A 25,225-nucleotide genomic window follows, 5' to 3' on the forward strand; every position below is an offset into this window, starting at 1 on the left:
CCAGAGCTGACTCCTGAAGTGGCCCTAGGGCCAATAAATTGGGCCAATAGGGCTAATAAATGGACCCCCTCCCAAAAAAAAAAGAGGGGGGAAGGGAGGTTGGGCTGGCTTGTTTGCACACTTGGGGAGCCCCCCGCAGCGTCGGAGAGAGCCAAAATCTGCCTTCAGCTACACCCCTTCCAAGCTGGGGAGCTCTGGGAAGCTGCTTCCCCGTCAGGAAGATCAGATTTGGCAGCACTGGCTGGCTTAAAAATCTGCACGCCTCCGACTTGAAGGGGAAGAGAGCGCAAGAAAAGCTTTTGACAAATGTTAAAATAACTCAGCCAGGGGTTTGCCTCCCTCGGCCGCGCTGGAGCAGGGATGTTTATGAGCTCAGAGCTGGGCTGCAGCGGCCGATCTCGCTCGGAGATTGCGCGTCGAAGCCTGCGTGCGCGCAGTCCCGTCCATATGTGCCTGCGGTGGTGGGCAGGAGAGCACGCTGGAATCGAGGGGAAGAAATAATAACCGTTAACCTCTTCGATTTCTGCTCATCGCCCCGAGCCCAGCCCTTGCCGGACACCGGCAACCAGCCCCAGCCGCTGGCTCTGCCCCCTCCCTCCCACCGCCTCCTCCCTGCATATATGTGTGTCTGTATATATATAAATATATATATATATAATTTTTAAAGAGGAGAAACTCCTTTTTCCTCTCCCGGTGGCTGGTTTTCATTAGGGAGGTTTCTTTCTAACCCCAAGGGAAGCAGCCTATGAGTTTTTAACCGTGGTGCAGGACGTAATTATCTCATTAAGGCGAGCGAGCCAGGCTCTTCCCAGGAGAGGTGACCTTGCTCCGGGGTTGATGGGGACCGGGGGGGGGGAGGCTGGAGGTGGAGGGGGGCCGTGTCCCGCTCTAACCTGTGGGTCACCTCTCCTTCCAGCCCCATTTGGGTCTGGGGAAACCCGGCCCCTCTTCCCCCCCCATCCTTCCCCATGGAGCACAACCACTTACACTTGTTGATAGAAGCACTTAAAGCAGGGGTTGGGGGGGTGGACGGGGTAGAAGGGGGGGAAGCGGGTGTCCCCCCCCCTTTTTTTCCCGCGGCTTGGCTGCCGGCGGTGCTCGGCCCCTGGCAGGGGGGCAGGTCGCCGTGCCGGGGGGGCGAGGGGCCGCCCCGCTCGGCTCGGAGCAGGGGCGTTTGTTTGAACAGCTCCAGAGCAAAGAGCAGGGGAAGAAAGTTTGGGCTGGGAGCGTGGTTTTTTCCCCAGACGTCAGCACAAGGCGGAACAGGGGCTGGGGAGGGAGCCGGACTCACAGGGCAGCCGTGATTTCCCCCACACACCTCTTTTTTTTTTTTTTAATTATTATTATATTTTTTCTCTCTCTTTTTTTTTGGGGGGGGGGGGGGAGGTGGGGAAGGGGAAGGGGGCCGGGGAGCGGCCCGGCGTCTCGGGGTGGGCTGCGGGCTGGGAGCCATGGACTCGGCGCCAGCCTTCGCCATGGACAAGCCGTTCGCCCCTAGCACCGTGCGCGGCCCGGAGCACCCCGAAAACCCCCAAAGCCGGAAAAACTTCAGCGTGAGCCATCTCCTCGACCTGGAGGAGGTGGCGGCCGGTATGAACGGGACCCCCCCGGCCGGCCCCCCGCCCGCCGGTGGCGGCAAGGCCATGCCGGAGCCGTCGGGAGGCAGCAGCGGCAGCGAGGCAGCACCCCAGGACGGTGAGTCCCGCCGCCCCGGGATGAGACAACTCCACACACACCCTCCCTGGTTTGGGGCAGCCGTGGGGATGGGGTGTCCCCGCCGTCCCCGCGCAGCCCCGGGCCGGGCTGCGGAGCCGGCGGCCGCTGCTCCGTGCCGGGCACCGCGGACAAAGGGGGTCGGTGTGCCCCCGCGGCGGGATGTTGGGGGGGTGCGGGCCGGGTGGAGGCGAGGGGTGACCCGCGTCGGGGCGAGCTGCGGGGGTGCCGACAGCCTGACGGCTGGGGCAGAGGGACCCCGCACCGGGGACAGGGGGTACAGGGACCCCGCACCGAGGGGAGGGACCCCCCGCACCGGCTGCCTCCCCGCCGCCACCGGCGGTGCCGGGAACGGGACGGTCCCGGGCGGCCGGTGCGTCCCGGGGCTCCCCGCCTCGGTCTCCCGGGCCCGGGGAACGGCGGCGGCCCGGCGGGACCGGGAGGAGCGAGACGCGGCCGGATCCTCTCCCGGCGCCCGCAGCAAGCGCGTCCCCGGGCCGGTAGCACCGTGGCAGTGGGGCCGGGGCTGGGAGAGGGGACGGGGACCCACCCGGGACACGGCTTCGTGGCGCTCGGTCCTGGCAGGAGGCGCGCTTTTAACGGGACAACCCCGCCTGCGTGGGGGCTCCGGTGGCTCCGCGGCTGCCGCCCGCGCCGCGCTGCGCGCGCGCCTCCGCACCGCTCTGCCGGCCCCGGCGCATCCCGGCTCCGGTGCCCGGGGCGGGGGCGAGGAAGATTCGCCCCGTTCCTTGCGGGAAAGCCCCAGTCCGGGGACTCCCGACGGCCCCCAGCATACCCCGGAGCCGGCTGTCCCCTCGGGGCGCAGAGGCGGCGGAGGGGACATGGGGATGGAGTGGGGGGGCAGAGCGGGTGCAGACACACCACCTCCCCCCGGCCCGGGCTGTGGTGCCCACCCCGAGGAGACCCTGACAGTGACATCCCCCAAACTTGCCCCCGGGGTGGGCTTTGGTACCCCAGGCTTGATTTCTGCAGCCCCTGGAGCGCAGCCCTGGGGTGCTGGTGGCCCTGCCGAGGGCCTGACCCACGCCTGGCCGGGGGGCTCAGCCCACCCCAGAGGCTGCCCAGACCTGCAGTGAGGGGTACCAGTGGGAAGGTGCCCCCACCCTCCCGTGCAGGGTCCGTATCCTCCCGCGGCTCCCACATTGCATACAGGTCTGAAGCATCTTTCTCCCACCCACATCTCACTCCCTGCACAACCTCCTTCCTCCATGGAGAAACCCCCCGAGCCCCCCAGCCTGCCTCTGCTCGGGATGCTGTGGGCTGGGTGAGGCTGGGCGCTGCTTTCTGGGATGGTGTCTGATATTTTCAGCGTTATTTTCCATCCTCCCTCCCCTTCCCTCGGGTTTTGGTTGTACTTCTCTCATTGCCTTTGGGACAAGGGAGGTTTTCGCCTGCTGATGGGACCATACCGGGGGACAATATGCCGTGCGGGATCAGCGCAGCTTTCGGAAACCTGGCCCAACCCACAGCAGCAGACTCATCTCACAGGGCTATTTGCAAAACAGCAGAGAAACTACCACCCTGCTGAGCTCCCAACGTGCCACAAAAAGGTTCAGCGGGAACAGCGGGTGATGAAAATACCAGGGAGAGAAAGGCAAGGGGGCTGGCTGATCCCCACAAGCCCATTTTTCACCCTAAAAGCCCATTCCTCCTGGGGGAGAGGGGCCCTGTGGGGTTTGGCCCACTGATCCCAGCACCGCTAGACCCCGGGGGATATTTCTCATTAGCACCTGCTTTGGCGAGGTTCAGGGTTGAAGACATCGCCAGCATTTGGGATGGTCTGACAACCCGTCTGGGAGTGGAAGTGTTTCTCCCCCTGATCCCACCTGGAGAGAGAAATACCTGAGCGATGGGAGCTGAAAGCAGCGAGCAAGAAGAGAACAAGGAAACAGGGAAGAAAGCCTGTGTTCATGCAAACATCGACTGGTGAGAGCCATTACCCACTGCCACTGCCTAAACTGGAATGCAATTTCCTAAATCGAGATGGGGAGACTTGAAATACCAGGCAAATGCCCTGCCTTTGAGAGCATCAGCCTTTTGCTACACATCTGCCATGCTTTCAGCATCAGCGTGATGACAGCAGAGCAACTTTTACTGGTAACATTATCTTTTATTGGCATCCTAAAGTAACAGAGCCTCTCGGTGTTTTTTCTCATTTTCCTCTTCACCATTGTGGGCTTTTTCTGCCAGATGGAAGTTTGGAGCCCCGCAGGTTGGTGGCAGTGGGTTTATTATCAGTGCAAACGGACCCTGGTACCTGAGTATGTCTCTGAAGGATGCGGCTCTGCGCTGCGGCCGGGAAGCCGTTGCCAGTGTCGTCGCGCCGGCGGGTTGGAGGAAGAACAGCCCCGAGCCTGCAGCGAAGCTACTGGGACCTCCTTCACCGGGCAGGGCTCGCCGTGGCGCGGGGGGCTGCGCGGGCAGAGCTGGCGCGGGGATGCTTTAGGCAGCCCCAGGCTGTGCTCAGCAGACTGTGACCTCGACAAAACCCTCTCCCCTTCCCCAGGCAGCCTGAGCAGGAGGAGGCCTCTGTTCCCGAGGCTAGCAGAGCCAGAGAAGCTCAGGGCAGGGTTTTATTCTTAACAGAGAGGGATTCAATTTGTCCCTGCCCTCACCTACCACCCCTGGTCCCACAGCCCTCCCCGAGTTGGGGAGGGTGGCTGGGGGCAGCCCTATATCTGGGGCCCTGGGCACATCTCTCCTCCACAGGCAGCCCCTCCATTAGTCCTTTGCAGGGCTGGCACATCCCTTCCCGCTGGCACCGAGGACCAGAGCCATCCCCATCTCCCTCTCCAGCCAAGGGGGCTATTCAGCCCCTGCCTTGGCCCCAGCCCCTAACCGGGCACCCAGAGCATCCTCAGTGGGGGGGCGAGTACAAATATAATCTGTGCAACATGTTGGTCTCACGGCACCCAGAAATTAAGAGGCAGAAATCCCACAAGCCACGCAAGAGCGAGGAAACTCCAACAAGGTGGTGAGGACTCATCCCCATCCTCATCCTCATCCTCCCCTGGAGCGGTGCAGCAGTATCCCATCGAAAACCTTCCGCACAACTTCTGAGGTCTTGAAAGCTTGTTCACCTCCTTTCATTAGACTAACAAATAATGTGTAACGCGAAACATCTGTTAACAACAGCCCTTAATGTTCTCAAGATGATAAAGCAGGAGGGTAATTTTAGCCAGCAGGCCTTGACTGATGGCTTTTCAAACAATGAACTTACTTTTGGTGCCGCCTGGGGATGGGAGAGGGAGTCGGGTGCTGGCTCCAGCAGCCGCTTCGGGGCTGAAAACTCAGAAAGAGCCACTTTTGTCGCAGCTGGGCTCAGAGGAAGGGCTGCGGCCCCTCCGAGGCGATCCTCCGGCATGGGGCAGGCATGCATTGCCCGTTCGGCTGCAGCCAGTGGGGCTGGGCGGTGGGTCGGGGAGATGTGATGGCCCCCGGGCACCCCCTTTGCAGAGCAGCTCCTGGGGCCCCCTCCTGACCCTGGGGCGGCTGGGACCCCCCGACCCGTGCTGGGGCTGTGGGCGCTGAGCAGGGCGGTGATGAGAGAAGAGGAGAGGCTGCATCAAGGCGGTAGAGGGGACTGAGAGGATGTTACAGCAAATTGGTTTTAATTACGTAAACAAGGACAGTTGAAAAGGGAGAAGCGAGATAGGGAGGGGCAGGGACCTGGTAACAGAGGGGAAAAGGGGAAGGGATTTGCTTTTGGGGTCAAGCAGTGGCTGACTGCCCCAAGCAGCCCCGAGCTGCTCCCGGGGCTTGGGCACCTTCGCTGAGGCAGAGCCATCCCGGCTGATGTCCCCATGGTGGCCCAGCCCAGGGGCTGTGCTGGTCCTGGCTCGCAGCACACGTTTCGGCTGTGCTGCTCTGCCTTCCCAAATGCCACTCGTCCCCTCCGGACGGGGGGCACAGCTCGGGGACCCCTTGGCCCTTTGTCCTGTTAACATAACGCTGCTGAAAAAGGGCCGGGATGTGCCTGTAGGGATCTGCCTTCCCTGGGACATCCATGCACGTACGTGGCTCGGCTGCAATTAAACTCAGCGTCATTAACTCGTGGCCAAGCCCGTGTGCCTGGCTCAGGGCAATACAGAGCCCTGGGGCCAGCGGGGTGGGGCCGTGGGCACGGGCCGCCGGCCGGGGTCCCGCTGCCCTGAAACCCCAGACCTGTCAGACCCCTCTCTCCAGCACCCATCTGCTTTTCACGGCCACAAAAGTGCTGGAAATCCCCCGAGCCCCTTTGCTGGGAGGCTTTTTGCGGTTCCTGGGTGACCGCTCGGGGAGGATGGGGGTCTCAGGACCCCGACTCAGCCCCCGCGGGGAGAAGAGGCTTTGAGAAGTGTCTGATGGACATGGCTGCAGCTCTCCGCGGAGGGGCTCTCACGCTTTTGTCCCCCAAAGGAGGGGACAGCAGGGGTCCCGGCTGCTCAGCGTGGCACCAGGACCTGCTTGCCCCAGCCTGGGGGGTGAGGTTGGGATGCACGAGGGTGGGACACGACCCGCCAGCGGGCAGCGAGGCTGGGGCGCAGGGTTTACAGCACCCATGGTCCTTTGCCGCTCCCCAAAACAGCGTCAGCTGAGGGTGCCTGGGCAGAGGAGCCCCTACCCATGGCGTCCTCTCAGGCTGGCAAACCTCCTGCGGGGCCCTGTGCAGCAGAGCCGGGAGCGGTGGCACTCGCAGCGGGGGGGGCGAGCTGTCGCGGTCCTTGTAAGGCCGGCGCAGCCGGGCTGGGTGGCACCAGGACAGGAGCCATCCCTGCACAGCCATGACACTCAGAGGCTGGACGTCACCTTCACTGTCCCCAGCACCTGCCTGGGGACCCCTCCCTGGAGGGCTTTGAGGGCCGCAGACCCCAAGACAAGGGGTTTGTCCCCATGCAGGGACAGTGCCCACGGGGCTGCTGGAGCAGGACGGTCCCCAAGGTGGGGGGGACAGCACAGCCGGGCCTTGCACCCAGGACCAGCACTTGCCCAGTGCCCGATGCTGGCAGGTCCCTGGTGTAGCATCCATCGGCGCGTATTGAGTAAGCACCAATTAATCCGGGCGGGAGCTCCCCGCCCCGGCCCGCCCCCCGGCCCTCCACATTTGTTTGCGCTTAGCACGAGGCTGGCGACAGGCGAGGGATGGATGGGGAGCCTGACGTGTCCCGGCTCGCCCAGACGTTCTCCAGCCGCTCGCAGGCGGCCCAGCGTATCCCAGTCAGGAAAAAAAGGGGCTATGTGGAGGGGCCCACCCCGCACCCTCATGGGCTGCTGCAGGGAATGGCCTCAACCTGCAGCGTGACCCTCTGCAGCCAGGCTTCCCCCTCCCTAATTGGGGACACCCCCCCACCTCCCATCGTGGCTCCCACCTTGCCTCGTTACCATGGGACCCTGCACGTGGGGTGCCTGGGGGTCCCCTCTCCCATGGATGGGGGGAAACCCATCTCTGGGTCTTGTCCATCCAAAAACCATGGGGTGGGTGGGAGCGATGCTTTTCCCATGGCACGGGCAGGATGAGCAGCTGAGTTAAGTCACAGCCCTGCCAAAACCAGCCAGAGCAGCACAAACTGCTGCTGGGCACAGACAGGGAGGGACCCTGGGCTGGGGGTCACGAATGGAAAACCCCAGGTCTGATGGGGCTTTTGGCATGGGGCCCACCCTGGTACCGCTGCTCTGTGCTTCCCTGTGCCCCCCAGCCCCAACGGGTGACACCGGCTCACGATCCCACTCCTCGCCGTGCACCGGGAGGATGCTCTGCACCCTGGGTTGCAGTCAGGCTCTTACTGACTGATGGCACCTGGGCTCCAATTTGGGGAAAATTTGCCCCCAAATGGGCTGAACACCCCGACCTGGGTTCCAGGCTACCCCCAGCCCAGCCTGGGGGGGCTCTGGGTTGGAGCGGGGGTTTTTGCAGCGCCGGGAAGCAGCCCTGCTCGCTCAGACCCTCCCCAGGGGCGCAGGGAGAGAAATACCAGCACGTTTTCTGCAGCATTTGCAGGGCTCTGCGGGGTCCCTGCTTGCACTCGCATCTGCGCCGGGGGAGCCTTTTTTCCGGAGGGAAAAGAGAAAAAAAACCCCAAAACTAGGGCCTGGGGGTATGGGTCCCCCGTTGCTGGGGGAGCCCGAGAGCTGGAGGAGCCTTGCTTGGTCCAGGAGAGCAGGAAAATGACTTTTCCCCCAACTTCTCATTGCTGGGATTTTTCTCCCCTCAGCACCCACAGCGAGCCGGGTTTTCGGCAGGCATTGCTGCGGGGGATGCTTGTTTCCCCCCACCCCTTTCCAGCAGGGAAAGGACACAGGAGTGTGGGGCAGAGCTGCAAAAGCCACCCCTCGACAAGGTCCAGACAGGACAGCGGTGGGGTCCCCGGTGCACTGGGGACATGGCGCTTTGCCCGTTTCCCTTGGGAGCCCCGGCAGCACCCACTGATGTGCTTTAAGCCCCGAGCAGCTCCAAACACCTCGTGCCCAGCCCAGGAGGGTGCCGGGGCGTGGGGACACCTTGCCCGTCCCCCCCCGGGCTGTTATGTCTAGCTCGACCAGGAACAGCTCAGTGCAAGACTATTTCCCCTCTCCTTTTGGGCTGTTATTTCAGGGAACGGGGCTGATTCACAGGAAAAATATGAAATTTCGACTCCGTGCAGCCAAGATGGGTGAATTTCAACGAATCAGCATTTTAAGAGAGCCTGGGCGTGTGTCTGTAGCTGGGAGGCTGATGAAATGATTTGGGGCTTTGAGGCTGCCTCATTAGAAACCCTCCTCTCTCCCAGGGAGTGGGGCCGATCACCCCTTCTTCCCAGGGCTGATTTCCTCTGCCACAGGGAATTATCCCCACAGGGCTGTAAAATCACTGAGCCGAAGGGATGGGGTTTGAAGTAGGATGGGACCCGGGCGCTTTGGGGCTGGCAGAGGCTTGGTGTCCCCAGGCTGGCACCCTCTCCCCTCCCTGCGGCGCGAGCAGCAGCTGGAAGGAGTTATCCTCCCAGGATGGGATCCTGAGCCACCGGGCAGGCTCAGAGCATCCTTTATAATGCTGGGGCAGCGGGTTGGGGCCGGGCTGAGCTGGGACTGGGCGAGGATTTAGACCAGGATTAATACAGATTAGTTTTTTTCCTGGCTGGAAAAAGCAACCGTGAAGAGGGTGAAAGCGCGGTGGGCAGAGGCAGCCGTCCCCTGCCCGGAGCCGGTGCCTGCGCGGGGCCAGCGATGCCCAGCCGGGTCGAGGGGGACAGGGAAAACAAGCCCTCTTGGTGAGGAAGGACTGATTTGGGGTTTCAAGGCGGTTTTCCAGCACCCGTTGGCCAATGCTGCCATGGCACTGCAGAACAGGGTTGTTTTTCACTGGACACCCCCTAAGTTCCGAGAATTAAAAAAAAATCCCACCCTCACCCTTGAGGCATTCCCAGCGTTCGTGTTCGCCCGAGGGACGCATGGCCGCAGGCGATGTTTTCCAGCCTTCCCACGGCGTAACGAAACGTCCCGTCCGTGCTCAGCATCCCTCACCGGACGCTCCCCTGCCCTGCGCTTTCCCTGGGAAAACCAGCCCCAGCGCTGGGACCCGCCGGGGGCATTGCTGGGGGCACGGGGGGGGCCAGCGCCTGCCTGTGGGGCAGCCCCTCGCCCACGGGCAGCCTGTGCCGGCAGCTGCGGCTGCAGGTTCCCTAGCAGGGGGTTGGGGGGTGAATGGGATGCTGATGTTGGAGGGGTTGGGGGAAAATGTCCCAGCTTGGGGGAGAGTTGACGCCGCTCTGGGGACATTAGGGGGACAGACGGAGTCCCCTTTGGCCCCCCCTCCCCTGCAGCTGGGGGCTGCCCCATCCGTGCACGCTGCCGGGGTGCGAACGGCAGCTCGGGGGGCCGCGGGCGTTAATTGGGCAGGAGGCGTAACGAGGCCGCGGCGCCGCTCCTTCACCCAGGACTGGGGGGCGAACGGCCCCCGGGAGCCAGGGCAGGACCGGGGGGGCGGGGGGGCAGCTCAGGTCCCGGGGGGACGCCGGACGGGCTGGGAGCCTTTAGAGAGCGTCCGCGCCAGCCGCCAGCCCCCTCCCCTTCCCTCCTCATCCCCCTTTGGAGTGCATATAATAAAGCAGCTTTTCAGCTGCGGCTGCAGTGATAGATCAGGAAGAATTGTATGAGTCTATTAAAGTCTGTGTGTCTCTGCATGGAGACTGCGGCTAAGCCAGGCGCCAGGCTCGCACACTGAACCAGATGTGGAGAGGCGCCATCCCTTCCAGCCACCGAATCTGCGCGGCTGCAGGCTTCACACGCGAGGAAACTGGAGTGCACATGGCCGGGGAGCCGGGGGAGCCGGGGGAGCGCCGGGGCGCACATGGCAGCGCTGGCGAGAGCGGGGCGCCGGGGAGGGGGCAGAGCCCGGCTGCCGGGCGCGGGGGCCGCGGGGAGCAGCCCGGGTACGGAGCCTGGAACGGAGGCGTTGGTGCAGCGGGTCGTGCCGCCCCGGGCTGTGGGCTGCACCCCCGAATCGTGCAGGGCATTAGGGGGGTGCGTCGCACTCCAGGGCATCGCAGGGTGCGTATGGGGGGGGTTGCACAGCACCCTGAGTCGTGCAGGGGGATTGCGTTGTACCCCTGGTCGTGCAGCGCATTGCTTGGGCAGGGTGGGGATTGCGTTGCGCCCCGAGACGTACGGGGCATCGCAGGGTGTGTGGGGCGGGTTGCACTGCGCCCCGAGCTGTACAGGGCATTGCAGGGGAGGGGGGGTTATATTGCACCCCGGGGCATTGCTTGGGCGGGGTGGGGGGACTGCATCGCCCCCCAGGCTGCACCGGGCACTGCAGCGTGTGTATGGGGGGGCTGCGCTGCACCCTGCGCCGCACAGGGCGTTGCAGGGGCTGGGGGCTTGCACTGCTGCAGGGGGGGTGCCGGGGTAGGAGCAGCGGCGAAGCTGCAGGGGAGCCCGCAGGGGACCCCGCGCGCCGCGCTGGGCGGGTGGTGGGGAGCAGAGCCGGGGCCGGCAGCGGCACGGCCGAGGGTGCGGGACGGGGTAACAGGCGGGGGCAGCTCCTATCTCCAAACCCACCGGTGCTGCAGGGCTGCTGCTGCCTGAGCCCGCAGCGGCCTGATGTGGGTCCAGGAGAGGGAAGGAGAGAAGGAAGGGAGCGGGGGGCAGAGGGAAGGACGAAAAAGGAAGGGCAGAACGAAGGCAGGACAGACAGAAGGATGCCGTCCTGCCAGGGACTGCCCATGGCTGGCAGCTCGGGGGGGACAGGTTGCCCCGTGGACTGGCATCCCACATCCCCTGCAAAGCAGCTGTGGGGTGCTTTGGAGGGGACATGGGTGACATGGGGACGGCCACCGGCGCGGTGCTGCTCGGGGCCGTGCTGGGCTCAGCTCGGGCCGGGGCGGCCGCCACGCTCCTTCCTCACCGATTTCACTTTCTTGGCTGGGCCGGCCACATGGCTGTAATTTGGGGGTTGTAAATACCTCAGGGGAATTTTTAAATTAAAAAAATAACTGTTTTCATTTAAATTAAAAGACACTGAAGCACTTCTATTAGTATTAGAGATTTAAAAAACTTAAAACAAATGTCGAAACTAAACTACCAGGCACTGTCCACTTGGCGAAGCGCTTTGCGTATTCAGCACAACCCGGTTACCCATCGGGGGTTAAGTTTTAATAAGATTTATATGAGAGTGCCCAGAGGTCCCTGACCCGCACCCCAGGACCCATCAGTGCCAGCGTCCCCCCCACTTTACTCCTGGCTGGGTTTTGGGGCCTCAGCCCGTCACCAGACTGGGGTTGGGGTTGGTGTCCCCAGTGAGGCAAAATGGTGTTTGGGCTCCCCAGGGACCTGGAGGGCACGAAGTCTTGGGGTGACGAGGGTGAGAATCTCAGTGCCGCCCATGTTTGCAGAAGCGGGACCTCGATGCAGCGGCCCCCACCCTGGCATCTCCAACATGTCCTCTGGTGTCCTCAGGTGTCCTCCCCGCAGTCGGCACCTGCCTCCAGGAACCTGCCGGCCGTCCCCTCCGTCCCCTCCGTCCCCTCCGTCCCCGTCACCCCACCATCCCCGCTGTCCCCGCCACCCCGCCGTCCCCGCCATCCCTGTGCATGGCTCTGCTTTAACCTGGAAACAGTTAACCGGGCTGGGTTTTGGGGAAAGAAAAAAAAAAAAAAGATACGAGCCACTTATTAAAATGAATGTTTTACAATAAATTTGGCGAGAGGCCACCGACCTCAAATGAAAACCAGACCGGAGGACAGCGATGCTGCTCGCTGGCGAGGGTTTCCGGGATGTCTGTGCGTGCATGCGCCCACGAGGGTCCTCCTCGGAGTGGCAGTGGGATGGGGTCCCGGCGAGGGGCTTGTGCCCATCCCACGCCCTGGCCAAACGTGCCGGTGTCCCCGGTCCAAGGATGCCGGCCGGTGGCCGCGGGATGGGCTCTCGGCAGGTGCCGGCGCTTGCTGATAAAACGGGCGCTGGGTGGCATCTTGGCCTGGGTGTGAAAAACACCCAGTTGGCCTCAAAACAGAGAGGGGAGTCAGATCGGTGGGAGGCGACGGGAGGGGACACCATGGGGGTTCCCACCGCTCCCCCCGTCCTTGCCCGCACTCTTCCCTCCCCCTTGGCAATGACCCTGATTTAATGGGGTTTGTGCTTTAACCTGGTGGGCTGGGGTTGGGTTTCAGTGCCAGACGCCATTGGGGCTGGCTTGCTATAGGCTTTTGCTTATTAAATTTCAAGTAAGCCACCTATTTTGGGGGGGGCAAGGGGAGAAAGGAAGGCTGGGACCGCCATGCCAGGGGTCCCTGGCTGGCAGTCCGCCTTCTACCCAGTGTTCCTGCTACGCAGCCCTGGCTGATGAGTTTTATTTCTTAAACACCGTGCAAAACTCCCAGCGAGCTCTCGACACCGTGATGGTCCGAGGCACCCGCCATCCCAGTCCCCTTCCCAGTCCCCCTGGGAAACCCACTTTGCAGTTAAAGCTGAGTTTTCGGCGGAGCTTTGCAAGCGCAGGCGGGTGCTGCTCTGAGGGCCGGCCCTTGCACAAGTCTCATTAGCGTTAATTAATTACACATGCTCTGGGCCCCACTGGGAAACCGTGTAACCTGTTATGTCAGGCGGCTGCGTGTGAGAGATGTGGGCACCACCATGGCTGTGGCACGGATGCACCGAACGGTGCCTGAAATGTCTGCAGGATGGGGGAGAGAAGCAGCATCTGCCGTGCTCAGCCCCTACACAGGACAGTGGTGTCCGTCCGTCCCGGCGTTGTCCGTCCCGGCGTTGTCCGTCCCGGCGTCCCGCTCGCCGATGGCTGTGGGCAGCCGCCGTGGCCGTCCCCTCTGCCCGGACCCCCTCGGGGCGATGCCGGGGGCTGACCCAAACCTCAGCATTTTGGCAGCGGGGCCCGGGCCGGCCGTTACACACATCTGTTAACCATCGCCGGCGCTGCCACTCTCTGCCCTCAGCTATTTTAACGCACAGCATAACCGGTGCTGGCGAAGCGGGGAGGCTGCGTCCCGGCTGGCTACCCGGGGGCTTCGTCCGCAGGGACACCCCGGGGTGCTACGGCAGCGCGAGGCGCAGGGCAGCCTGGGCGCTGGTCTCGTCCCACCACGAGAAGGTCTCGTGGCCGGGAGATGCAAGCAAACCCCCCCGGTCAACGCCTCCTCGCCGGGGAGGCCCCCGGCTGCCGGCGCTGGGGGAGAGCCAGCGCCTTTTGTTGGTCCCCGGGCCTCCACCGCGGGGGCTGCCGGATTCGCGGGAGAACAAAATTAAAATTCCGGCTCCCCCGTGGGTCGGTGCTGCTCTGCGCCTGGCCCGGCTCGGCGCTTCGAGCCCACCGCGGTGCCTTTCCCCGAGCCGCTTGGCCGTGCCGTGAGGCCTTCGGCTCGCCCGGCCCAGCAGCTCCGGCCACCCCGGGCCCCGCAGCCGCGAGCGTCTGCCCGAGGAGCCCTTGGGCCTGACACGGCCTCCCGGAGCAACCCTGGGGAAGCCGGGAGCCACGGCACCAGCCCACAGCCCTGCGTCGGCCCTGCCTCCCCCTCGCCCTCTTTGGCGTTTGCGGGGGACGTCCCGGACCGGCAGCGCTGTGGGTGAGTTTTTGGAGGCTCAGCGTGGCCCCAACCCCATCTAGGCAAAGGGGGACCCCAGAGGGGTGCGAACGCCCTTGAGCTGCCTGCTCCCCTGCCACGAGCAGGGAAGATGCCAAACCCCGGCCGGACCCCGGCCAGCCAAAGCCAACCAGGGTGCTCGGCAGCGGCGGCCGCAGCGCCGCCGTCCCCAGCAAACTCGTGCAGGCGACAGACCTTTTCCAGGAGGCTTTTCTCCTCACCCTGCCGTCCCCCGGGGGGAAAATGGGGGTACCCGGCAGAGAGCAGCACCCCGGCTCGTCCCCCGCTTGGCTCCTCTGCGGCTCCAGCCCCTCGGAGACCTGACACAATGGAGGCGATGGCGGCGCTGGAGCCGGGACAGCCCATTGTGTCGGGCTGCGGTTGCAGCCTCCTCCGAGCGCACGGGATGCTCTTGGCAGCTCCTGAAAGCCCTTCGCCAGGCTGGGGTCACCCGCCGCACGGGCACGGCCCTGGGAGGGAATATTTTGCTTGCAGATCACCGAGCCCAAGAGATGCCGCTCGGCACCCCGGGTGCCGGGCTGGATGCCCTGGGCCGGTGCCACCCGTCAGCGGGTGCAGCCAGGCAGTCTGAGCCCTGCAGCCCTGCACAATGGCTCCCGGGGCACGCAGGAGCCAGGCGGCTGGGAAAGCGCAGCACGAGGCTTCGCTGAGCCCCGCGCCGCGCGCCAACGCCGTCACAGGGCTTTAGAAGCTGTTTCTGGAGCAGTTGTTTCAGGGGAGGCTGACGGTGCCAGGCTCTGTGATCTGGATCCTGCCGCAGGATCCAGGCTGGGGCCAGGATGCTGGGGTGCATCCCAGAGCCGGGGAGCCTGGCAGTGGGGGCCGTCCCCGGGCAGGTGGTCCCCACCCCAGGTAAAAGGCCAGTGATGGCACCATCGCCCGCAGCCACCCGGGTGAGCGGGAGGAGTTTCTTGCGCTGCTGAGCCCTCTCCTGCTGGAGCTTCATGGCCAAAGATGCTCCCCAACCCCTTCCTGAGGCTTGACAGCATCCCACCGACCCTGCCTCCCGCTTCGGGGAACGTGGCTGCAATTAAGTTCATTAAACGCTTCCACTGACGCGGGAGCCGGCCATGCCGGAACACTGACTCTGTGGCCTGACCCCAGCTGGGCGAGCGCCGTGCTGGGCTACGCACGAGCCTGCGGCCGGGGGAGAAGCTTCTGGCGTGGTGGGGAGGGTTTGGCACGTCAGAGCCTCGGGGCTTTACCTGCAGCAGACAACTGCAGCCCCGTGGACGTCGCCAGCTTTCAGGGCGTCCTCTCTACATCACAGCTCACGATGCAGCCAGCCAGGTCCTCACCTGGCTTCTCCAGCATCTGCTTCCCCTCTCTCCATCCCCTTTTTTCTTCATCTCCTTCACCCCCTCTCTTCCTCCCTTCATCACTGTGACGCCTCCTGATCTTGTCCCTCTCATGCGCTTGGGTTTTGCAGCAGATAAATCACCGCTGCCCTTGCTGGAGAGGGGCTTTGAATCCACTCACGGCACTCACCCGTGAATTCGGTGGCTGCTGCTGGGCTGGGACCATCCCTAAGAGAGGCAGCACCCTGCAACACAGGGCTCCTCCTTTCCAGGTTCCTTCTGGTCCCAAAGCCCAGCTAAGCATCACATTCCCACCACGTTTGCTGCATCACTGAAGATGAGGATGAGCTGAAAAAAGGCTGCGGTGCCGCAGTCAGGTTGCAAGCGCAGGTTGGACACATGCCCGCTGGGATGCAGGGATGCTGCCGGCTCGGACGGCTCTCCAGGACCTTCCCAGCTTGCGGTCAGATATGCCACGATGAGTGCTCAGACACCGCACACCACCCCCGGCATCGCCGCCGAGCGCCGATGGCAGCTTCTGCGGGTGCAAAGGGGAAAAGCCTCCGGGCTCGGGGGGTGCAGGCTGTGCATAGAGCATCCTCGGGGTCGCAGCACCGCCGGGCGGGATCTTCCCGAAAATCGGGTGTCCGCACGGCCGGGGGCAGCGGACCACGGCGCTGGGTGGTTTCTGGCTGGTGCAGCAGCAACTCTATAACCATAAAACAGTCTGCTGCTGCCTGTCAGTGAGCACAGGCTAAGGCCCTCCCGGGACAGCCTTGGCCTCTTTCTTGGTCCAGGCTTTTGCTGCTCCTTTTGAGAGACACTTTTCCCCCAGCAAAACTGGCAGCCTGTAAAAACGTGTCAGCGTTTCAGTTTTTTCACAATTAATGAGGTGAAACATCCTCGGAAATATTTTGCTGTAATGTTTCTCCAGTAGCTGAGACTTGCCCCTCTCTTAAATTTTTCATGTACGCCACTTGAGCTGAGAAAGTTTCCTTTGGACTCAGCACATTTGGACCCCCCCGGCTTCAATCCCCCCCGAACCTCCCGCACTCCCAGGGTCTTCGCGAGGGAGCAGGGAGCGGCGGTGGGTCGGGTCAAGGAGGTCGGAGCCTGCGCCTGGCAGCGGGGGAGCCCGGGGAGGGGCTGGCAGCCCCCGTTCCCCAGGAATACCCCTCCGTGCCCACGGGTTGTTCCCGGGATGGGTTTGGACCTTGCAGCATCGTGCCGCGCAAAGCCGGGACCGGCACCCTGTGGGCAGGGGTTGGTGGCCCCAAGGGGCTTCTCCCTGGGTAGCGGGGTGAAACCACCCAGAAAACGGAGTTACGCCGATATGGTTTTTCCCCCAAGCTGCGCCGCCGCGTTGGTCCGGCGCGCCCAGGCCGGGCTCCCTAGTGGGAGCAGGAAAGGCACCGCAGTTGGGCCACCCGGCACACATGGAGGGGCAGCTTCCCGGCTGCTTCTCAGCCCCCCGCGCTTCCCGAGACCATTTGGAGACATTAAAGACCTGTAGCGGCGTGGGCAGCTCCCGCCATCACTTCTGCGACAAGCCCTGTGCCCGCGAGCAGGGACAAGCCCCCAGCTCCCCTTTGGCCTGTAGAGCATCCCTCCTGCCATCCCTCCGCGCCGCAAAGCCCCAGCGCAGGCAGGTGACCCCCCCGGGGGCTCCCAGGCTGTCCCCAACCGTGTCCCAAGACAGGGTGGTGCCGGCAGCAGCTGCTGGAAAAGGGGTTCAGCTGCGCTCGGCCGCCCGTGCACCCCCAAACGACCCCCCAGCTTTGGGTGTCTCAGCTGAAGGTTACGGGATAAAAAAGAGCCGGAGCGGGCAGACACCGTGGAGGGGCAATTCCCAAACCCGAGAGCCTTGCTCCGGCGCTGCTTGCCACGATCCGAAGGGAAACGTTTCCTCCCCATCGCATGATTTAGAGGAACAAGTTAAACAATTGCACATGAAACTTTGGCGGACGTCATCGCCGGAGCTCTCCTCGCTTCCCCCGAGTGTATAAAGGGATGAAGGGAGTCCACATGTTTACCGAGAGAGACCATGGGAGAAACGAAAGACATTGTTTTTCCAAAGGATTTCTTGGCTGTAAAAGGCCTCCACCACCCTGCGGCTTCCCTGATGAAGGCCCAGCGTTAATTTGTTAAATCCACATCAAGTGCCCAGAGAACCCGTTGTTTATTTTTGCTAATTCAGCCGGCCGAGATCAAATTGGGGTTTTATTTGTTAAGGATAAACCTTAATTAATAAAAGCTATTTATTTGGTTAAAGCTGGCCGCAGCCTGAGGGTCAGATATGCCACGATCATTATTTCAAGTAAAACAAACCCAAAACGTCTCTCAACAGTTTGAAAAACGTAGAAACTTAGAGAGCTGAATTTATTTGTCTTAGGAAGAATTTACAGCTAATTCCCTCCAGGCTATTTCAACCCTTAAATTATACCCAAGAAAAAAAAAGGGGGGAAAAAAAAACGCCCTTCCAGGCGGAGAAGGGAAGTAAACGGTACGGCAGATTTGATCATTTGGCTGGGGGGGGTGTGAAAAATTTAAAGCCTAAAAGGTCTTTGGCAAACCGCTCGCAAATAAATGGAACGCGTGAAAAAATTTAATGGCAGAAAACTGTTCGGGGCTCGGGGGGCTGCGGCGCAATGGAAAATGAAACACGTTGGAGGAGATGTAGCCCGGGTTTTTTGCAGGAGAGGCTGCCCTCGCTCCCTCCTGGCACGGCCCCCAAAAAAAGGGGGTATTCGCACCTCAAAGCCAAGTGGCAGAGCCGGAGCCAGCACAACCTGTCCCAGCACGCGGCGGGTTTTGCAGCATCATCCAGGGGACAGGCGGGCTTGCGGTCGGCCGAGGTGACCATGCCAGGGCGCAGGGACGGCGCTGGGCGAACGCTGCGCTCGGGGACGAGCGTTTTGCAAAGAAACCCCACGAAGCGGGTGCCCCGAGGGCAGCCGCCCCGCGGCAGGAGGCTGAGCGCGGCCGGCGACGGAGCCCGGCGACGGAGCCCACCGCCGCGAGCCCTCCCAAGGGAGGAGCTGCCCTGCGGCGCATCCCTGCCCGGGGCGTCGCGGCCCCGGGGCTCAGGCGTGCGAGCGGCTGGGATTTTAAACGCTGGTTAGGTCTGGATCACAGCTGCACCGAGGTCGTTTATCGCTCGCTAATGGAGGTCGTAAGTGGAAGCCGAAGCCTCGGTGGAAATCTAGTGAAAATTACCTCTTTACAGCACCGGGCGGCTGCCGCGCGGAGGCGCCGGGGGCCCTGCCAGCGTGGGGCCCCCCCTTGGCGAGCCCAGCACCCCGGCTGCGGCAGCCGAAACCCGCCGAGCCCTTGCTATGGAAAACTAAGGGAAGCGCAGAGGGAAAAGGCAAGAGCCGAACAGCGGGCTTGGCGGGCGCCCAGCAGAACCAGCACGGCTCCGACGGTGCCGCCGCCGTCGCAACCGGGGCAGGAGCAGTCGCTCCCCAGCTCCCGGCGGCAGGGCCAGCACGGCGGGGTCCAGGCTTGCCGGCGTCGGTGCTCCTGCTCGGAGAAGGGTTTTGGGGTGACTCCCAGCAGCCCGCAGCGCCCGTAGGGCAGAGCGCCGTCCCGCAGGCTGCCCGCGGCTCTCGGCAGGGCGCTGCCTCAGGGTGGGCGTCGGGGAGGGGAGGCCATCCTGCTCTGTGCAAAGCACCAGTGCCTCCCTCTCCCCATCCTCCCCCCACGTCATCTTCCGTTAGCTGGTAACGTCATCCCCCCCGTTTTCCCCTTTCCCCTGCATTTTTTTCCCCCCCTTTAGCGGAAATTGTAATCAGTGGAAGCTAAATCCACCCAAGGCAGAGGTGGCTGGGGGGATGGCTCAGGAGTCCCCTCTGACCTCGGGGTGGACAATCAAGCCCATGGCTCCAGCCATGCCCCAAACGAACTTGGTGTAATTACAAACTTTTATTCCTGGAAGCCCATCGGGGCAGGGAACTGGTTTCCGACTCCTCCATCAAGGTGTCAGCGAATCCAGTTAAATCCGATTCCCGCAGATGGGTGGCAGCGAGATGGCAGGGGGGCTCCAGGGGACCCATCCCATCCCCTTCCCGCTCCTTCCCCAGTGCCACAGAGCTTTTTTGGAAAGCTGATTTGGAGTTATTAAAGCATCTTTGATAGAAGCGATCCGGCCCGCCTTTGCACGCTGTAAACCTGTCAGACGCACGCCGCCAGCAATTAGGGTGGCATTTATCTGGTCCCACAAGCCCACGATGCCTGAGCTAATGGGGAAAAGATGTTGATCCGTGACCAAGGCTCGTCCTTGAGCGGAACACAGGACCCAGGCAGGCGCCCTGGGCATGGAGCTGCCTCCCTGCACTACGCAGATGGGGTGAAAACGGGAGGGAAAACAAAAGTAGCAGAGAATTGAGCTGGAAAGCAAAGGTTTCCAAGGGGGGTCGGGGAGCTCTGAGCTACACCAGGGTGCAGCGTGCTTTAGGGGAGGTGTGAGTAGGTGGGGAAGGGGTTTTGGCCACCAGCATCCTCCGAGAAGCTCCCTGGAGCATCCCGTGGCGTTTTGTGATGCAAAAGAAGGTCCCTCCATTAAAACCAGCAACGGGGGCTGAACAAAATGCCCCAATGCAGGCACAGCCCAGGGCTCGCTGCTCGCCCATCACCCAGGCACCCAGATACATCCTGACCCAACTCCAGTCTTAAATCTCCATCCCAGGACACCTGCCAGCCCCGTATGGGAGTCGCTTGGCTCCCGTGGCCTTTGAGCTCTTGCCTCTGTGGGTTTGGGGAGATAGAAACCAGCCAGAAATAGGGCCAGGTCCTATGGAGCTGGTTTGAGAGTTAATTTAAGAAACCCTTCCTCCTCCTTCCTTTCAGACAAATTAGAGTGGGTGAGAGAAGCCATCACTTATGCAGAAGTCCTATAGCCGGATTTTAAACCAGGGACAAAACCAAAGGGGATTTATAAATTTTATTTATACATTTACTAGAGTTCTGTTGAAATAATTGCCGGTTCAGTGGGGGGCAGCTGGTGCCCTTGGTGACAGCACTTTTTGAACCAAGCCCTGGTCTGTAATTTCCCCAGAAGCCCTATGGGGTGGCCATAAACCCGCAAAAAAAAGTCTCTCACCCTGTAACATCCTGTAGCTCCTTCCCAGCATGATGGTTCCCATTTCAGTCCCAGGCTCCCGGAAGACTCGGGGACAACCATGGCTGGGCTTCATGTATTTTAATCCAGCAGCTCGTTAGCTGGCTGAAGGAAAACAGGACCAAAAAAGGAGTTTAACTAAAAGGGGCAACTGGAAAGCAGAGACTGGCAGAACATTTGAAGCTGCAGGAACAAGGGCTGGAGGGAATCTAGAGAATTTTATTTGTGAGCCTTTAAACACAAACGGCGATGGAGGGCAGCCTGTGGTTTCCTGGCCGGGGAAAGGGCCTCAAACCCGCATGTATTTCAGGCACGGCACCGTCCGTCATGTCTTTACCCAACCAAGAAGGCCATGTCCCAAATACAAGAGCACGGACTGTTTCCAGCCCAAGGGATGGTTAACCAACGTCCAAATGCACCTAGAACACAATAAAAGACCCAGAGAAACTCCGGTGGCTGCAGCAAGGCCCTGGGAGGTGGACAGAGCTCCTTTTCCTCCCCTTCCCATCCAGGGATGCTCTTCCCTCCCCACAGTCCCAGCATTTTGGCCCCATCGTGGTCAAAAGGACACAGCATCCCTGTATGTGCCTGGGAGATGGGGAACGGGGCTGGTGGTGGTGCCCAGGTCCCACCTCCTCATCTCTGCATCCCCTCCCAGCCCAACACTTCATCCCTTAACAGGTCAGGGTGTTGGAGGCACCCAGCGCTCCCAGGCCCTTGCACTGGTCCTCGTTATAGCATAGTGCCAAGAGAAGCCATCTTCTCCTTTCAGGAGGCCACTGCCAGCAATGGAAATACATTTAACCCTTCCTCCTCTGCCGCATCCCCTGGCATGACTCCCGTTTGGCACCGGAACGCTGTTGGTGGCATCAGGCAGCAGCATGGTTTTCAGAGACGGGTGCAAGAAAACTCTGCAGTAGCTCTATGTTTGGACCCTGCTTTGGGCAGAAAGTGATTAGTCCCAGGGACAACCTACCAGCAGATATTGGGGTCCTGATGGTTCATCTCGGGATGGGACAGCCCTTGACAGTGCTATACTCACGCACAAAGGGACCTTAGGGACTTGATGGAGAACTTGTTGGTGGAGGTTTCATGGCTTGAATTATTCAGAGTTAAGGTCCAAGAAGGTTTTTCTGGCCTTAAAGATCTTGGAACCTGTAGTTTCCTCCTGCCCAGCAGCTTGGTGGTATCTTGAAGCAGGAGAGTCAATATCCCTTCCAGTAGATTCTGGATACTTGCTGGATATCTGCTCAAGTATCATCTGAAAATGCTGCACTTCTATTTAATAAGTATCAAGATAGCTTATTAGCAAGTATTTATTTCTTGAGCATATTCAGGGAGCAGTAATTCCTGCCATCATGGCCCCTGCAATGATATAGAGCAGAAAACCCCAATAAAACCCTGCTATGAATCAGAAAGTCATAAAACTATTAACATTTCAAATAATTCCAAAATACTTTCCCACCAGTAGGTACAGATTGGATCCAGATGCTTTATTAACAGAAAGAATAATTAACCACTACCTCCATAAGGAAGAACGACAGTGAGATGTGTTCCCCATGAAGCCTGTGCAAGCAGCTGACTGGGTATCTCAGAAAAAGACTTCATAAACTTGCCTAAACCTGATGATATTAGTGACAAAGAGGAGATTAATCTCAGCCTGGCTGAAAGCCCAAGATCAATACTGAGAAACCAAACTACACCCTCAGCTTCATGTTTCCATGAGCCAGCAAAGCCAGAAATAAACACTGCGGAGGCTGAGCTCTGCAAGACGTGGTGGCGTTCGTTCCTAGCTCTGAAGACCAGGCTCGGATGAGCAGATGCTTGGCTGCAGCCCTGTGTCACCCTGGGGACGTGCCACAGCTGGGGCTTCAGGGGGTGCCCGAGGTGGGAGCTGAGACCCACATCTCAGATGTTTTGGTGCTGAATTTCCATTGCTGTCCATGAAAGCTTGACCTAAACCCTTGGCAAGGGCCAAGCCCAAGACACCCTGTGGACATGTCCCCTTTGGGGGGTTGGGGGGAAGGCTGTAAGATGCAGCAGTTTGGGTCAAGTACTGCCCCAGAATCCACTGAGACTGGTATTCAAAATCAGGTGTGGGTGGTTTTAGCCAGACGTGAAACCGCCACAGGTCTTTGCCAATGTTGGGTTTAACCCTAAGCTCCAGCAGGTCTTGAAATAGGTTTTGATTCTCGTGGAGACCACAGGGTTGCACGTATGCTGCTCCCCGCAGAATCCCAGGTACCCGCAGGGAGCACGGATGGCACGCAGCAAGGCACTGCAGACCCCCAGGAGGGCTTGAGCCCAGCTGGGTCCCTATGTGGGGTCTGTGGGGGTCTCACATGGGTCTGGCTTTCATGCGGCCCCTTCTGTGCTTTCCCCCACAGGCGAGAGCCTGAGCCCGAGCCGCGGGGCAGCCAAGAGGAAGAAGAAGCAGAGGAGGAACCGCACCACCTTCAACAGCAGCCAGCTGCAGGCTCTGGAGAGGGTCTTCGAGAGGACGCACTACCCCGACGCCTTTGTGCGGGAGGAGCTGGCGAGAAGGGTCAACCTCAGCGAGGCGAGAGTCCAGGTGAGCAAAGGTTTGTGTGGGAGAAAACACCACCCTCTCCCTTGTCCCCAGGTGGGAGCAGGGACTGTCCCCTCTCTCGTTTCATCCTGCACATGACCACGATCTGTAGGACGGATGCTTGGGACGTCCCTGCTCACACCAGGTCCCTGCTGACCGCCTTCCCTCCCCACGCAGGTCTGGTTTCAGAACCGGAGGGCCAAGTTTCGCCGTAACGAGAGGGCGATGCTGGCCAACAGATCAGCATCGCTCCTCAAATCCTACAGTCAAGAAGCAGCCATCGAGCAGCCCATGGCGCCACGGCCCACCGCGCTGACCCCAGAGTATCTCTCCTGGACCAGCACCTCCCCATACAGGTAGGTGCAGGCACTGGAGGAGCTGGGGAGGAGGTGGCCATGGGACAGGCTGCCTAGGGACCACCCCACCGCCGCCGGAGTGCAGCCCTGTGCTGCTCCTGAGGACGCAGGGGGTTTACGGGGGCTGAAAGGAGCTCGTCCAGCTTTGCTTTTGGAACCTGTTTCAGCCCCGTCTGAGCATCCCCTGCCCACCACTGAGCAGGCTTCCCTGCCTCCATGCATTTTGGGGCCAGAGCGGGGGCCCTGGTCCTCACAAGGGATTCACTTGGCCTCGTGCTGACCCTTCCCACATCTCGGCACAGGGGGTGGCATGGGTCCCTTCTGGTTCCCAGCTCTCCGTATCCAGCCATCTCGTCCAAAAGCTCAAGGCAGGGCCTCCTGGTGCATAGCTTGAGGGGTTCCCACATGCATTCAGCCACATAAAAATGCTGAAGCCTTGACTGCTCTTGTGGGAGATGTCTAAGAGGGAACGGCCAGTCTGGCCTGGGAAGCCAGCAGGACCGTGTGGGGCACCGGGACTCCTCTGTGGGCCATGCCTCATTCCTCCCCTGCTCCCTCTCTGCAGCACTGTGCCCTCCTACAGCTCCAGTGGGACCGCGACGCCTACCCAAGGGGTGAACATGGCCAACAGCATCGCCAGCCTGCGCCTCAAAGCCAAAGAGTTCAGCCTCCATCAGAACCAGGTGCCGACCGTGAACTGACCAGGGCAAAGCCCGCCCCGTTGCCTCATCCAGGATACAGCGTGGAGCTCCTGTGCCGGTCCAGGACGAATCTGCCGCCCGCCCAACCCACATGCCACTCATCCAATGTCTCAGCACCTCTCCTCTCCTCTTCCCTTTTGAAGGTAGAGTCAGTCCCAGGCTGAAGTGGCACATAATTATAGCCACATATGGAGCAAACTTGGTTAGAAACTTGCTTTTCCGCACACCCTTATAATAAAGGCTATATATACACACACATACCCCCCACACGCTCTTCGAGGACAAACAGACTTGCCAAGGGAACAAGAATTTGCTTCCAAACATGGAAGGATCTTGGACTATTGGATTTGACCAATTTGGGTATCTAGCCCAGAGAGCCAAAGAGTTATTGGGTCTTCTCCTCCCGCAGGGACAGTATGCAGCGGTGGGAGGATCACGAGCCCCCCTTTCCGCCGGGCTGCAACTCGTGGTGCTCAACCGCGCGTGCCGAAGCTGACCCGGGCGTTTGCCTCTGCGCATCCCCAGCCACGGCGCTTGGGAGAGACTTTGGGAAGCCGACGGCTCGCCCCTGCCACAGGCGGTCCCTGCCAGCCCCCCGCACCATGCTGCCTGCATTTAGGAGCTACCTATGTCGATGGCATCGGGCTTTGTCCCTTCCCAGAGGGTTGAGGAGGGCTGGAGCATCGCGAAAGACTCGCTCAGAGTCCGTGAGCTCTCCTGCGAGCCGAGGAGAGCGTCGCCGGTCCCCAGGCAGGCACCGCTGCCCTGCCTCAGTGGGTTTGCCAGCGATTCTGCAGAGCCCCAGGTCATTGAACCATCCCAGGGAAAGGGAAAATTGGAAAAAGCTGTTGGGTTTCAGCTGAGTAGGCGGCTCCCAGCGCTTCGTGCCAACGGCAAAGCAGGCTTCGCCTTCCGGAGGCACAGCCTCCCCGTCGTCAGCTCCACAGATGTGTGCGGGGGTCTGGGGCTGGTGACTCTACGGGGGTGGGCTTTTTTGGTTTTGCAGAGAGGAAATGGTTTTTCCCCTCGTCCCACCCTGCCGTGCAGCCTAATGGGGTTGCAAGGTGGGACGTGCAGGGGGATGGACACAGGGTGGGCAACCTTGCCCCAGGCTTACACCACCCCAGTCCTTCACCCATGGGACTGAGCCAGAGACACGCACCCTCCACCTTCCCCCGCCAACACCACAGCACAGGGGGATGAGCCGGAGCGACGGAGGTTTTACCCTGTGAGCAAAGCCCTCTGGAAACCAGACCACCCTTTCCTCACCCACCACAAAGATCCACCAGCCAAGTGTGGGGACACCACCAGCTCAGGTGGGTGGCCTGGATGGAGAAGGCACTAGCCCTACTTGCCTAGGACCTAGCCCCGCTGGGG

The 25,225-nt window shown here is 61.3% G+C and overlaps 1 protein-coding gene across 1 annotated transcript; it reads left to right on the forward strand.

Annotated features, from left to right (window-relative positions):
* Nucleotides 1–910: 910 nt before the first annotated feature.
* On the forward strand, nt 911–23,934 carry PRRX2 (paired related homeobox 2). Its single transcript, XM_082008869.1, has 4 exons — nt 911–1,695; nt 22,610–22,794; nt 22,969–23,147; nt 23,713–23,934. Exons 1-4 carry the CDS (start codon nt 1,452–1,454, stop codon nt 23,846–23,848), a joined length of 744 nt encoding a protein of 247 aa, XP_081864995.1. The 5' UTR covers nt 911–1,451; the 3' UTR covers nt 23,849–23,934.
* The last annotated feature ends 1,291 nt before the right edge of the window (nt 23,935–25,225 follow it).

Source organism: Phaethon aethereus (assembly GCF_964289735.1).
Source record: "Phaethon aethereus genome assembly, chromosome: 20".
NCBI classification, from domain to species: Eukaryota; Metazoa; Chordata; class Aves; order Phaethontiformes; family Phaethontidae; genus Phaethon; species Phaethon aethereus.